Here is a 14,035-nt window from a genome sequence, read left to right as displayed (position 1 = left end):
AGTACAAACGCTAAGCCGCCTCCCTCTGGCAGTGTATCTTAGCTTTGCAGAAGTGCGTACGAAAGGATCGCAGAACAGGGTTATTTTTTTTCAAGCAGTTTCAGAGTACCTGCAGACCTACTCCTTCCTTGCGATCACTTCAGTCTGTTAGTTCCTGTATTGACGTCACAAACACGCCCTGCGTTCGGCCAGCCACTCCCCCATTTCTCCAGGCACGCCTGCGTTTTTACCTGACACGCCTACGTTTTTTAGCACACTCCCAGAAAACGGTCAGTTACCTCCCAGAAACGCCCCATTCCTGTCAATCACTCACCGATCAACAGAGCGACGGAAAAGAGTCGCTCGCCCTTGTGTAAAACTGCATAGTTTTTTTTTAAAGTACATCACGCATGCGCACTGTGTCCCGTACGCATGCACAGAAATGCTGATTTTTAGCCTGATCGCTGTGCTGCGAACAGCGGCAGCTAGCGATCAACTCGGAATTACCACCAATGTCAATGTGTGCTCATAGAGATGTGCGTCTGGCACTTTTCGTGTTTTGTGTTTTGGTTTTGGTTCTAATTCCACTTTCGTGTTTTGGTTTTGGCTTGGTTTTGCCAAAACCATACTTTCGGGTTTTGGTTTTGGTTTTGGATCTGGATGATTTTTGAAAAAATAAATAAAAAATAGCTAAAATCACAGAATTTGGGGGTAATTTTGCTCCTATGGTATTATTAACCTCAATAACATTCATTTCCACTAATTTCCAGTCTATTCTGAACACCTCACACCTCACAATATTGTTTTTAGGCCCAAAAGTTGCACTGAGGTCACTGCATGACTAAGCTAAGTGACACAAGTGGACAACACAAACACCTGGCCCATCTAGGCGTGGCACTGCAGTGTCAGACAGGAGGGCATATATATAAAAAAAAGGCCCCAAACAGCACATCATGCAAAGAAGAAAATTAATTGCAATGAGGTAGTTGTATGACTAAGCCAAGCGACACAAACAATTGGCCCATCTAGGAGTGGCACTGCAGTGGCAGACAGGAGGGCAGATATAAAAAAAAGGCCCCAAACAGCACATCATGCAAAGAAGAAAAAGAATTGCAATAAGGTAGTTGTATGACTAAGCCAAGCGACACAAACAATTGGCCCATCTAGGCGTGGCACTGCAGTGGCAGACAGGAGGGCAGATATTAAAAAAAGGCCCCAAACAGCACATCATTCAAAGAAGAAAAAAAGGTGCACTGAGGTTGCTGTATGACTAAGCTAAGCGACATAACCACCTGGCCCATCTAGTAGCGTCACGCAGTGGTTGAATGTCGAGAGTGGGCCGCAATTGTTCGGTCCACTGACAGCATCTCCAGCACGCTCCAGTCACTTTAAAAAAAATCTGCAATTGGTGGATTTATACGGCAGTACCCCAGGACTAATACAGCAGTACCCCTGGACTCATACGGCAATGTCACACAGGATGGCACTTTTCAAAAACGAGGCCCCAAACAGCACCTCATGCAAAGATGTCGAAGAGGAGCAATAAGGTAGCTGTGTGACTAAGCTAAGCGACACAAACAATTCCAACTGGAATTATACGTCCAAATCACTGGGATTATACATCCAAATCACTGAACTTAATTGGCAAAATCACTGTAATTATACGTCAAAATCACTGGAATTAATTGGCAAGATCACTGGAATTATACGTCCAAATCACTGGAATTAATTGGCAAAATCACTGGAATTAATAATTATACGTCCAAATCACTGGAATTATTTGGTAAAATCACTGGAATTATACGTCTAAATCACTGGAATTAATTGGCAAGATCACTGTAATTAATAATTATACGTCCAAATCACTGTAATTAATTGGCAAAATCAATGTAATTATACGTCCAAATCACTGGAATTAATTTGCAAGATCACTGTAATTAATAATTAAATGTCCAAATCACTGAAATTAAATGGCAAAATCTCGCTATCGCCTGCATAGTGAAGTGGAATCTAGATGGGATTTGGTACCGGGGACACAATACCTCCATCAATTGTCTAAATCCCACTGCACTAATGGCGTATACCGGTCGCACGTCTAACACCAACATAATTGTCAAGGCCTCAGTTATGAGGGCTTCCATCGTCATGTGAAGCTGAACCACTAGTCATGAACATAGGCCATGGCCTCAGCCGTTCCTTGCCAGTCCGTGTCGTAAATGGCATATTGGCAAGTTTATGTTTTTCTCAGAGCATTTAAATTTCTTTTTTGGGGTCTTTTTACTGAACTTTGGCTTTTAGGATTTTACATGTCCTCTACTATCACATTGGGCATCGGCATTGGAAGATAACGTTGATGGCATTTCATCGTCTATGTCATGGCTAGTGGCAGCAGCTTCAGCACTAGGCGGAAGTGGTTCTTGATCTTTCCCTATTTTATCCTCCAAATTTTTGTTCTCCTGATGCTGCACAAGACACTTCACCTGGTCTAATGCAGGACAACACAGCACAACTGAAAGAGACTTATACAGCTACACTGGATATATGGCAGCAGAGGACACCACCACTGTGACTGGTCACTGGACTTATGCACAAGAGACTTCCCCTGGTCTAAAGCAGGACAACACAGCAAAAATGCAAGCCAGCAGCACTGGGGACATATAGCAGCAGAGGACACCAACACTGTGACTGGCTGGACTGATGCAGCACAATAACTGACTACACTGGACTGGACAGCACAACACAGCACAAGACTCGCCACCCTACTTTACCGCACCCACAGACACTGAACACTGAGGACACGTCCTCTCAATACACTCTCCGAGACTGGAGTGAAAATGGCCGCGATGCGTGGCTCCTTATATGGAATCCAAATCCCGCTAGAATCCGACAGCGGGATGATGACATTTTGCCTCGTTCTGGTTTCCGAGTCAGGTGGGAAAACTCGAGCCTGACTCGGAACCGGGCTCTGAGCGTGAAGTCCGGTAGGGTTCGGTTCTCTGAGATCCGAACCCGCTCATCTCTACTCATAAAAAGTAACAAAAAAAAAAAAGACTGGGAGAATAGACGTGTTGGAGAGAGTGTATCATTCCCATGTGTATAATTTTGAATGACGGTAGGTCGCCTATGTATTATGCTACAAGTGACAGTAATTCAGACACCATTAGTGATTTCAGTACATGAAGTACTGTAGACAGAGCCGGATTAAGGGGGTGTCACAGGGGGTTAGTACCCCGGGCCCTCCTCCCTGAAGGGGCCCCCCGGACAGAGCTGCTTAGATCCATCTGACCCTACTACCTGCACAGCATACACAGTCACGCTGCACGAATGGTTACTCACAGCAGCAGCTACAGCAGTAGTAGCTGCCTGGCTTGCAGGGACCATGCCTCTTCCCAGCGTCACCGAGGAGAGAGGGACCCGGATCAGCGGACTGGACAGGAGACGGAACAGACCTCTCTGCTGCCCTGATAAGGAGGGCTGTCAAGCAAGATAGTCCGGAGGTGAGCGCCTACCCCACACAGTAATGAGTTTACTGTTATAGTCCGCAGCAGTGGCAGTGCAGACTGCATATACTGTGTTAAATCTCAATGGGCAGGGACTTAAACCTTTATAATAGTTACCCCATATCCCTAAGAAGCAAGAAAAGTCGTCCCCCCCCCCCCCCCCCCCGTTAAAAAGCACTAAACAAAAAAAAAACACTACCCCACCCTGCGGCCAATGTATTTTTTTTTTACCTCCCTTCTCCTCCAGCATAATTTAACGGTATATTATTCCTGCCTCACCCCCAATAGTTATTGATTCCCCCCCCCCCCTGGGAGTTGCCCCCCCTCCTCCACCACCACCACCCTAGGCATACATGATCCCCCCCCCCCCCCCCACACACACACACACACACACACACACACATGCAGGGGCCCCCTATTTTAAGTGCCCTGGGCCCCCCAAAGGCTTAATCCGGCTCTGACTGTAGATCTTAGCTTCAACAAGGTTAGTGAATAAGAACATACATCCAGCAACAGAGACTCTTTACAGGGTATATACGTGCATGCAAGAAACTACAGCCTTCTGAGAAAGTCTTCTGTTATACAGTAATGTACAAATCCTGGTAATCAGGATCCTGCAGTTATTTACCAAAACTTGTAGTGACCGATGATATAGAAACATAGAATTTGACAGCATCAGATAAGAAATACTTGGCCCACCTAGTTTGCCCATGTACACGCACACACTTAGGATTCATTTTTTTGTAAGGAGCCAGTTAATCTACCAGTATATTTTTGGAATGTGGGAGGAAACTATAACACCCGTCGGAAACCCATGCAAGCACAGGGAGAAAATACAAACTCCACAGATTTAGAGCCTTGGTGGGAATCCAACCCATGACCTCAATGCTGTGAGGCAGTAATGCTAACCATTGCACCATCCGTGCTGTCCTGTACCACATGAAACCAGAATTTGCTATGTTGCTCTGTAGTCCAGAAACTTTGCTAATAATTATGATGGTCTCTAACAGTGATAGTCTAGTATAGTTTGCACCTATTTTGGGCAGGTACACAAACAGATGTAGCCGTCTTTGCTGCAATGTATGCCATGTCAGGGTGTGATTTGCAGCCGGCGATCACTTCTTAATTAAAGGAGTTCTGACACCCCTTCTGCTGCCACTGAATAACTTCTAATCGAGTGTAATCTGTTTTTATGAAATCAAATTAATGTTGTTTCTTCAGTGCATCCGGAAAGTATTCACAGCGCTTCACTTTTTCCACATTTTGTTATGTTGCAGCCATATTCCAAACTGGAATAAATTCATTTTTCCCCCTCCAAAGTCTACACACAATACAATACCTCATAATGACAACTTGAAAAAAGTGTTTTTGAGATTTCTGCTAATTTCTTTAAAATAAAAAACTAAGAAATCACATGTACATAAGTATTCACAGCCTTTGCTCAATACTTTGTTGATGCACCTTTGGCAGCAATTACAGCTTCAAGTATTTTTTTAATATGATGCCACAAGCTTGGCACACCTATCTGTGGCCAGTTTCCCCATTCCTCTTTGCAGCACCTCTCAAGCTCCATCAGGTTGGATGTGAAGCGTCGGTGCACAGCCATTTTCAGATCTCTCCAGAGATGTTGAATCGGATTCAAGTCTGGGCGCTGTCTGGGCCACTCAAGGACATTCATAGAGTTTTCTTGAAGCCACTTCTTTGATATCTTGGCTGTGTGCTTAGGGTGGTTGTTCTGCTAAAAGATGAACCGTCACCCCAGTCTGAGTTCAAGAGCGCTCTCAAGCCGATTTTCATCCAGGACGTCTCTGTACATTGCTACATTCATCTTTCCCTCTATCCTGACTAGTCTCCTGGTTCCTGACGCTGAAAAACATCCACACAGCATGGTGTTGCCACCACTATGCTTCACTGTAGGGATGGTATTGGCCTGGTGATGAGCGGTGCCTGGTTTCCTCCAAACATGACGCTTGGCATTCACGCCAAAGAGTTCAATCTTTGTCTCATCAGAGCAGAGAATTTTGTTTCTCCTTCAGGTGCATTTTGGCAAACTCCAGGCTGGCCACTATGTGCTTTTTTTTTTTACTAAGGAGTGGCTTCCGTCTGGTTACTCTGCCATACATGCCTGATTGGTGGATTGCTGCAGAGATGGTTGTCCTTCTGGAAGGTTCTCCTCTCTCCACAGAGGAATGCAGTAGCTCTGACAGAGTGACCATCGGGTTCTTGGTCACCTCCCTGACTAGGGCCGTTCTCCCCCGATCACTCAGTTTAGATGACCGGCCAACTCAAGAAGGAGTCCTGGTGGTTCTGAACTTCTTCCATTTATGGATGATGGAGGCCACTGTGCTCATTGGGACCATCAAAGCAGCAGATATTTTTCTGTACCCTTCCCCAGATTTTTGCATCGAGACAATCCTGTGTCGGAGGTCTACAAACAGTCAAATGTGGGACCTTATATAGACAGGTGCGTGCCTTTCCAAATCATGTTTAAGAAACTGAATTTAACACAGGTGGACTCCAATTAAGCTGTAGGAACATCTCAAGGATAATCAGTGGAAACAGGATGCACCTGAGCTCAATTGTGAGCTTTATGGCAAAGGCTGTGAATACTTATGTACATCTAGTTTCTTAGTTTTTTATTTTTAATAAATTTGCAAATATCTCAAAAACACTTTTTTCACGTTGTCATTATGGGGTATTGTGTGTAGAATGTGGAGGGGAAAAAAATAATTTATTCCATTTTTGAATAAGGCTGTAACATAACAAAATGTGGAAAAAGTGAAGCGCTGTGAATACTTTCCGGATGCACTCTATAAAAGCACCATAAAATGAGTATGAATAGAATAGCTTCTGATTTGCAGTGGTTTCAATAGAACCACCACCAAATAGAACACGCCACGGCAGATTGTCATTTAGAAATGGAAACCACTGCTTAGTAAATGCTATTAATTAAAATAAAAACAGGGTCAAATAACAGTAGTTTCCCGTGGTTTCTAAATGACACCAAAACTGCCACTTAGTAAATGCTATCAGTAAAACATAGATGGAGGTTTTGAAATGGCAGCAAAACCACAGCTTAGTAAATTTAGTTCATAAGATGCTGCAGAGGCTTGCCATGCATGCCTGTAGTTGCATTTTATTCAATTAATATGCGCTTGTTCACATCCATTCACTACACAGACCTGATTGCTAGGGTGCGTTTTTTGCATCCCTGCGAACAGGTAGTCGCCGCCTACAGGGGGAGGGGGAAATCGGCATGTGCAGGAGAGCTGCACAAACAGAAGTCTGTGCATTCTCTGCACAGACCAGGACATACTCTTCCAGTGCGATGATCGGGGCCGGAGCTGAAACCCTCCCTCCAAAAGCCTTGTGCCTCCTGAGTTTTTCTGGACACTCCTTAAAAATGGTCAGTTGCCACCCACAAACGGCCTCTTCCTGTCAGTCACCTTGCGATCGCCCGTGCGATCGCTTTTCTCGCACCCTCCGGTCGCTGCCCGGCGCTCCCCATTGATGTGGACCGACGCACCTGCGTATTGCGGTGCATACTCATGTGCAGTTCAGACCTGATCGCTGGCTGCACGTAAACGCAGCCTAGCGATCAGGTCTGAATTAGGTCCTTTATGTGTTACTGCTCTGAGATGATTACTATATGGTCAGCAATGAGGGATTGTTTCTGATTTATGTTTTTTTACTTTGTTTACAGGAACACACGGATCATTCACTTTAAATGTCCATGTAGATAAAAGTTTGGCCCCTATTTTCGCTATCTTAATTTTCACTGTATTGCCCAAAGGAGAAACTGTTGTAGGTAGAGCAGAATACAAAGTTTCATCCTGTTCCAGGAACAATGTGAGTATATAAACATAGACAATATCAGAATGCATTATAGAGGTGGTATATTTGTATGGAAGAGGAAAGCTATTACTATTATACTTTATTTATATGGGGCCACAAGCAGGGACGTGCGGTGAGGTAAATGGCTCAGGAGGCACTGGCTAGTACCAGAGTCAGATATAAACACAATATATATGCCAAAGGGTTCATGTGAGCATTAGGTAAAGACATACCTCCCAAATTCTGTGCTGTGGGAGTTGGGACACGCCGCGCCGGAGGCGCGGTTGCGGATGTATAAGGGGTGGGACTTCTGGAAGAGGGGTGGGGTCTCACAGTAAGGGGGCATGGCCTATTGCAGCGCCCCCCCTCCCCATTTTCATCATTTTGGGGGCATGTCTAGCGCTCCATGACTGCCCCCCCGCCCGCGGGACATTGCGACCCGCGGGAGGGACAGTGGGACAGTGTCCAATTAGCGGGACTGTCCCGCTGAAATCGGGACAGTTGGGAGGTATAGTAAAGATGCAGCAGAATAAACTCCTGGAAACTTGGTGAGGTTCGATTAGAGATGTGTGGAAAAGATACTCACCTGCCATAGACTTTTACCCCACAGTTTTGACTATAAAAATTATTAGAATAATATTTCTAACATATTCTTTGTATTTTTATATACTTTATACAGTCAAATCTCTGGTGCAAACGTTAGTATGACAGAAAAGGCTCTGCCTCACCTTAACGCACGTCACCTGATACAAGTGCCTTACATAGTACATGGGCCCTCATTCCGAGTTGATCGCTCGCTAGCTGCTTTTAGCAGCAGTGCAAACGCTAAGCCACCGCCCTCTGAGAGTGTATCTTAGCTTAGCAGAAGTGCGACTGAAAGGTTAGCAGAATAGTGTTGACATTTTTTCAAGCAGTTTCAGAGTAGCTGCAGACCTACTCCTTCCTTGCGATCACTTCAGTCTGTTTGGTTCCTGGTTTGACGTCACAAACACGCCCTGCGTTTATCCAGCCACTCCCCCATTTCCCCAGGCATGCCTGCGTTTTTACCTGACACGCCTGCGTTTTTTAGCACACTACCGGAAAACGGCCAGTTGCCACCAGAAACACCCACTTCCTGTCAATCATTCAACGAACAACAGTGCAACTGAAAAACGTCGCTAGATCTTGTGTGAAACTGCATAGTTTTGTGTGAAAGTACATCGCGCGTACGCACTGCGCACCATGCGCATGTGCAGAAGTGCAAATTTTTATCCTGATCGCTGCGCTGCGAACAACGGCAGCTAGCGATCAACTCGGAATGACCCCCATAAAGTACTGTAGTGTAAACAAAACAAGAAAAAAAGCGTATAGTTTGAAATATTGTATAAAATGGGGAGCATGATACTGTACTGTATATAACCATTGGTGCATATGGAGTCATAATACCCACGAAAAAAGCCACGGGTCAGTGCCATTGTTGGTATTTAAGAGAAGATGCTGGAAGAAGCGAGGAGAGGAAAATCACATTAGGGAAGAGGATTCTGCTCATGATAACAATCTAAGAGGACAGACAGGGGTGACACAGAAAGTAGACTGTAAGCAAGGAACAAAAGGGGCAATTCAGAGTTGATCACAGCAGCAAATTTGTTAGCAGTTGAGCAAAATTATGTTGTACTACAGGTAGGGCAGATGTAACATGTGCAGAGAGAGTTCGATTTTGGCGGGTTATATTGTTTCTGTGCAAGTAGGCTTTATTTTTACACTGCAATTTAGATTTCAATTTGAACACACCCCACCCAAATCTAATCTCTCTGCACATTTTACATCTGCCCCACCTGCAGTGCCAAATGGTTTTTTTCCCGTTAGTGTGCTTTTTTGGTTTGCTAACAACTCTGAATAACCCCCTATAGAGCAGAGGGTTAAGCGGAGAGCTGTAAGAAATTAAAGGGGAAATAGACATTAAATTAAGGTCTACATTTTAGAGATGAGCGCCGGAAATTTTTCGGGTTTTGTGTTTTGGTTTTGGGTTCGGTTCCGCGGCCGTGTTTTGGGTTCGACCGCGTTTTGGCAAAACCTCACCGAATTTTTTTTGTCGGATTCGGGTGTGTTTTGGATTCGGGTGTTTTTTTAAAAAAACCCTAAAAAACAGCTTAAATCATAGAATTTGGGGGTAATTTTGATCCCAAAGTATTATTAACCTCAAAAAACATAATTTACACTCATTTTCAGCCTATTCTGAACACATCACACCTCACAATATTATTTTTAGTCCTAAAATTTGCACCGAGGTCGCTGTGTGAGTAAGATAAGCGACCCTAGTGGCCGACACAAACACCGGGCCCATCTAGGAGTGGCACTGCAGTGTCACGCAGGATGGCCCTTCCAAAAAACCCTCCCCAAACAGCACATGACGCAAAGAAAAAAAGAGGCGCAATGAGGTAGCTGACTGTGTGAGTAAGATTAGCGACCCTAGTGGCCGACACAAACACCGGGCACATCTAGGAGTGGCACTGCAGTGTCACGCAGGATGTCCCTTCCAAAAAACCCTCCCCAAACAGCACATGACGCAAAGAAAAAAAGAGGCGCAATGAGGTAGCTGTGTGAGTAAGATTAGCGACCCTAGTGGCCGACACAAACACCGGGCCCATCTAGGAGTGGCACTGCAGTGTCACGCAGGATGTCCCTTCCAAAAAACCCTCCCCAATCAGCACATGATGCAAAGAAAAAGAAAAGAAAAAAGAGGTGCAAGATGGAATTATCCTTGGGCCCTCCCACCCACCCTTATGTTGTATAAACAAAACAGGACATGCACACTTTAACCAACCCATCATTTCAGTGACAGGGTCTGCCACACGACTGTGACTGATATGACGGGTTGGTTTGGACCCCCCCCAAAAAAGAAGCAATTAATCTCTCCTTGCACAAACTGGCTCTACAGAGGCAAGATGTCCACCTCATCTTCACCCTCCGATATATCACCGTGTACATCCCCCTCCTCACAGATTATCAATTCGTCCCCACTGGAATCCACCATCTCAGCTCCCTGTGTACTTTGTGGAGGCAATTGCTGCTGGTCAATGTCTCCGTGGAGGAATTGATTATAATTCATTTTAATGAACATCATCTTCTCCACATTTTCTGGATGTAACCTCGTACGCCGATTGCTGACAAGGTGAGCGGCGGCACTAAACACTCTTTCGGAGTACACACTTGTGGGAGGGCAACTTAGGTAGAATAAAGCCAGTTTGTGCAAGGGCCTCCAAATTGCCTCTTTTTCCTGCCAGTATAAGTACGGACTGTGTGACGTGCCTACTTGGATGCGGTCACTCATATAATCCTCCACCATTCTATCAATGTTGAGAGAATCATATGCAGTGACAGTAGACGACATGTCCGTAATCGTTGTCAGGTCCTTCAGTCCGGACCAGATGTCAGCATCAGCAGTCGCTCCAGACTGCCCTGCATCACCGCCAGCGGGTGGGCTCGGAATTCTGAGCCTTTTCCTCGCACCCCCAGTTGCGGGAGAATGTGAAGGAGGAGATGTTGACAGGTCGCGTTCCGCTTGACTTGACAATTTTGTCACCAGCAGGTCTTTCAACCCCAGCAGACCTGTGTCTGCCGGAAAGAGAGATCCAAGGTAGGCTTTAAATCTAGGATCGAGCACGGTGGCCAAAATGTAGTGCTCTGATTTCAACAGATTGACCACCCGTGAATCCTTGTTAAGCGAATTAAGGGCTGCATCCACAAGTCCCACATGCCTAGCGGAATCGCTCCGTGTTAGCTCCTTCTTCAATGCCTCCAGCTTCTTCTGCAAAAGCCTGATGAGGGGAATGACCTGACTCAGGCTGGCAGTGTCTGAACTGACTTCACGTGTGGCAAGTTCAAAGGGCATCAGAACCTTGCACAACGTTGAAATCATTCTCCACTGCACTTGAGACAGGTGCATTCCATCTCCTATATCGTGCTCAATTGTATAGGCTTGAATGGCCTTTTGCTGCTCCTCCAACCTCTGAAGCATATAGAGGGTTGAATTCCACCTCGTTACCACTTCTTGCTTCAGATGATGGCAGGGCAGGTTCAGTAGTTTTTGGTGGTGCTCCAGTCTTCTGTACGTGGTGCCTGTACGCCGAAAGTGTCCCGCAATTTTTCTGGCCACCGACAGCATCTCTTGCACGCCCCTGTCGTTTTTTAAAAAATTCTGCACCACCAAATTCAAGGTATGTGCAAAACATGGGACGTGCTGGAATTTGCCCATATTTAATGCACACACAATATTGCTGGCGTTGTCCGATGCCACAAATCCACAGGAGAGTCCAATTGGGGTAAGCCATTCCGCGATGATCTTCCTCAGTTGCCGTAAGAGGTTTTCAGCTGTGTGCGTATTCTGGAAAGCGGTGATACAAAGCGTAGCCTGCCTAGGAAAGAGTTGGCGTTTGCGAGATGCTGCTACTGGTGCCGCCGCTGCTGTTCTTGCGGCGGGAGTCCATACATCTACCCAGTGGGCTGTCACAGTCATATAGTCCTGACCCTGCCCTGCTCCACTTGTCCACATGTCCGTGGTTAAGTGGACATTGGGTACAACTGCATTTTTTAGGAGACTGGTGAGTCTTTTTCTGACGTCCGTGTACATTCTCGGTATCGCCTGCCTAGAGAAGTGGAACCTAGATGGTATTTGGTAACGGGGGCACACTGCCTCAATAAATTGTCTAGTTCCCTGTGAACTAACGGCGGATACCGGACGCACGTCTAACACCAACATAGTTGTCAAGGACTCAGTTATCCGCTTTGCAGTAGGATGACTGCTGTGATATTTCATCTTCCTCGCAAAGGACTGTTGAACAGTCAATTGCTTACTGGAAGTAGTACAAGTGGGCTTACGACTTCCCCTCTGGGATGACCATCGACTCCCAGCGGCAACAACAGCAGCGCCAGCAGCAGTAGGCGTTACACGCAAGGATGCATCGGAGGAATCCCAGGCAGGAGAGGACTCGTCAGACTTGCCAGTGACATGGCCTGCAGGACTATTGGCATTCCTGGGGAAGGAGGAAATTGACACTGAGGGAGTTGGTGGGGTGGTTTGCGTGAGCTTGGTTACAAGAGGAAGGGATTTACTGGTCAGTGGACTGCTTCCGCTGTCACCCAAAGTTTTTGAACTTGTCACTGACTTATTATGAATGCGCTGCAGGTGACGTATAAGGGAGGATGTTCCGAGGTGGTTAACGTCCTTACCCCTACTTATTACAGCTTGACAAAGGGAACACACGGCTTGACACCTGTTGTCCGCATTTCTGGTGAAATACCTCCACACCGAAGAGCTGATTTTTTTGGTATTTTCACCTGGCATGTCAACGGCCATATTCCTCCCACGGACAACAGGTGTCTCCCCGGGTGCCTGACTTAAACAAACCACCTCACCATCAGAATCCTCCTGGTCAATTTCCTCCCCAGCGCCAGCAACACCCATATCCTCCTCATCCTGGTGTACTTCAACACTGACATCTTCAATCTGACTATCAGGAACTGGACTGCGGGTGCTCCTTCCAGCACTTGCAGGGGGCATGCAAATAGTGGAAGGCGCATGCTCTTCACGTCCAGTGTTGGGAAGGTCAGGCATCGCAAACGACACAATTGGACTCTCCTTGTGGATTTGGGATTTCAAAGAACGCACAGTTCTTTGCGGTGCTTTTGCCAGCTTGAGTCTTTTCAGTTTTCTAGCGAGAGGCTGAGTGCTTCCATCCTCATGTGAAGCTGAACCACTAGCCATGAACATAGGCCAGGGCCTCAGCCGTTCCTTGCCACTCCGTGTGGTAAATGGCATATTGGCAAGTTTACGCTTCTCCTCCGACAATTTTATTTTAGGTTTTGGAGTCCTTTTTTTTCTGATATTTGGTGTTTTGGATTTGACATGCTCTGTACTATGACATTGGGCATCGGCCTTGGCAGACGACGTTGCTGGCATTTCATCGTCTCGGCCATGACTAGTGGCAGCAGCTTCAGCACGAGGTGGAAGTGGATCTTGATCTTTCCCTAATTTTGGAACCTCAACTTTTTTGTTCTCCATATTTTATAGGCAGAACTAAAAGGCACCTCAGGTAAACAATGGAGATGGATGGATTGGATACTAGTATACAATTATGGACGGACTGCCACGGTTAGGTGGTATAAAAAAACCACGGTTAGGTGGTATATATTATAATAATAATACAATTATGGATGGACGGACTGCCTGCCGACTGCCGACACAGAGGTAGCCACAGCCGTGAACTACCGCACTGTACACTGGTTGATAAAGAGATAGTAGTATACTCGTAACAACTAGTATGACACTATGACGACGGTATAAAGAATGAAAAAAAAACCACGGTTAGGTGGTATATATTATAATAATAATACAATTATGGATGGACGGACTGCCTGCCGACTGCCGACACAGAGGTAGCCACAGCCGTGAACTACCGCACTGTACACTGGTTGATAAAGAGATAGTAGTATACTCGTAACAACTAGTATGACACTATGACGACGGTATAAAGAATGAAAAAAAAACCACGGTTAGGTGGTATATATTATAATAATAATACAATTATGGATGGACGGACTGCCTGCCGACTGCCGACACAGAGGTAGCCACAGCCGTGAACTACCGCACTGTACACTGGTTGATAAAGAGATAGTAGTATACTCGTAACAACTAGTATGACACTATGACGACGGTATAAAGAATGAAAAAAAAACCACGGTTA

At 45.8% G+C, this 14,035-nt stretch overlaps 1 protein-coding gene across 1 annotated transcript in view; it reads left to right on the top strand.

Annotated features, from left to right (window-relative positions):
* LOC135056657 (alpha-2-macroglobulin-like) overlaps nucleotides 1-14,035 on the top strand; it is a 221,455-nt gene that overhangs the window by 101,623 nt on the left and 105,797 nt on the right. The window contains exon 14 of the mRNA XM_063962103.1: nucleotides 7,183-7,328. Coding sequence (XP_063818173.1) covers nucleotides 7,183-7,328 — 146 coding nt within the window. The remainder of the gene's footprint in view (nucleotides 1-7,182; nucleotides 7,329-14,035) is intronic.

The sequence above is a fragment of the Pseudophryne corroboree genome, chromosome 3 (assembly GCF_028390025.1).
Source record: "Pseudophryne corroboree isolate aPseCor3 chromosome 3, aPseCor3.hap2, whole genome shotgun sequence".
Classification (NCBI taxonomy): Eukaryota; Metazoa; Chordata; class Amphibia; order Anura; family Myobatrachidae; genus Pseudophryne; species Pseudophryne corroboree.
The sequence above is the reverse complement of the archived record's forward strand: the minus strand, read 5'-3'. Positions and strand labels throughout refer to the sequence as shown.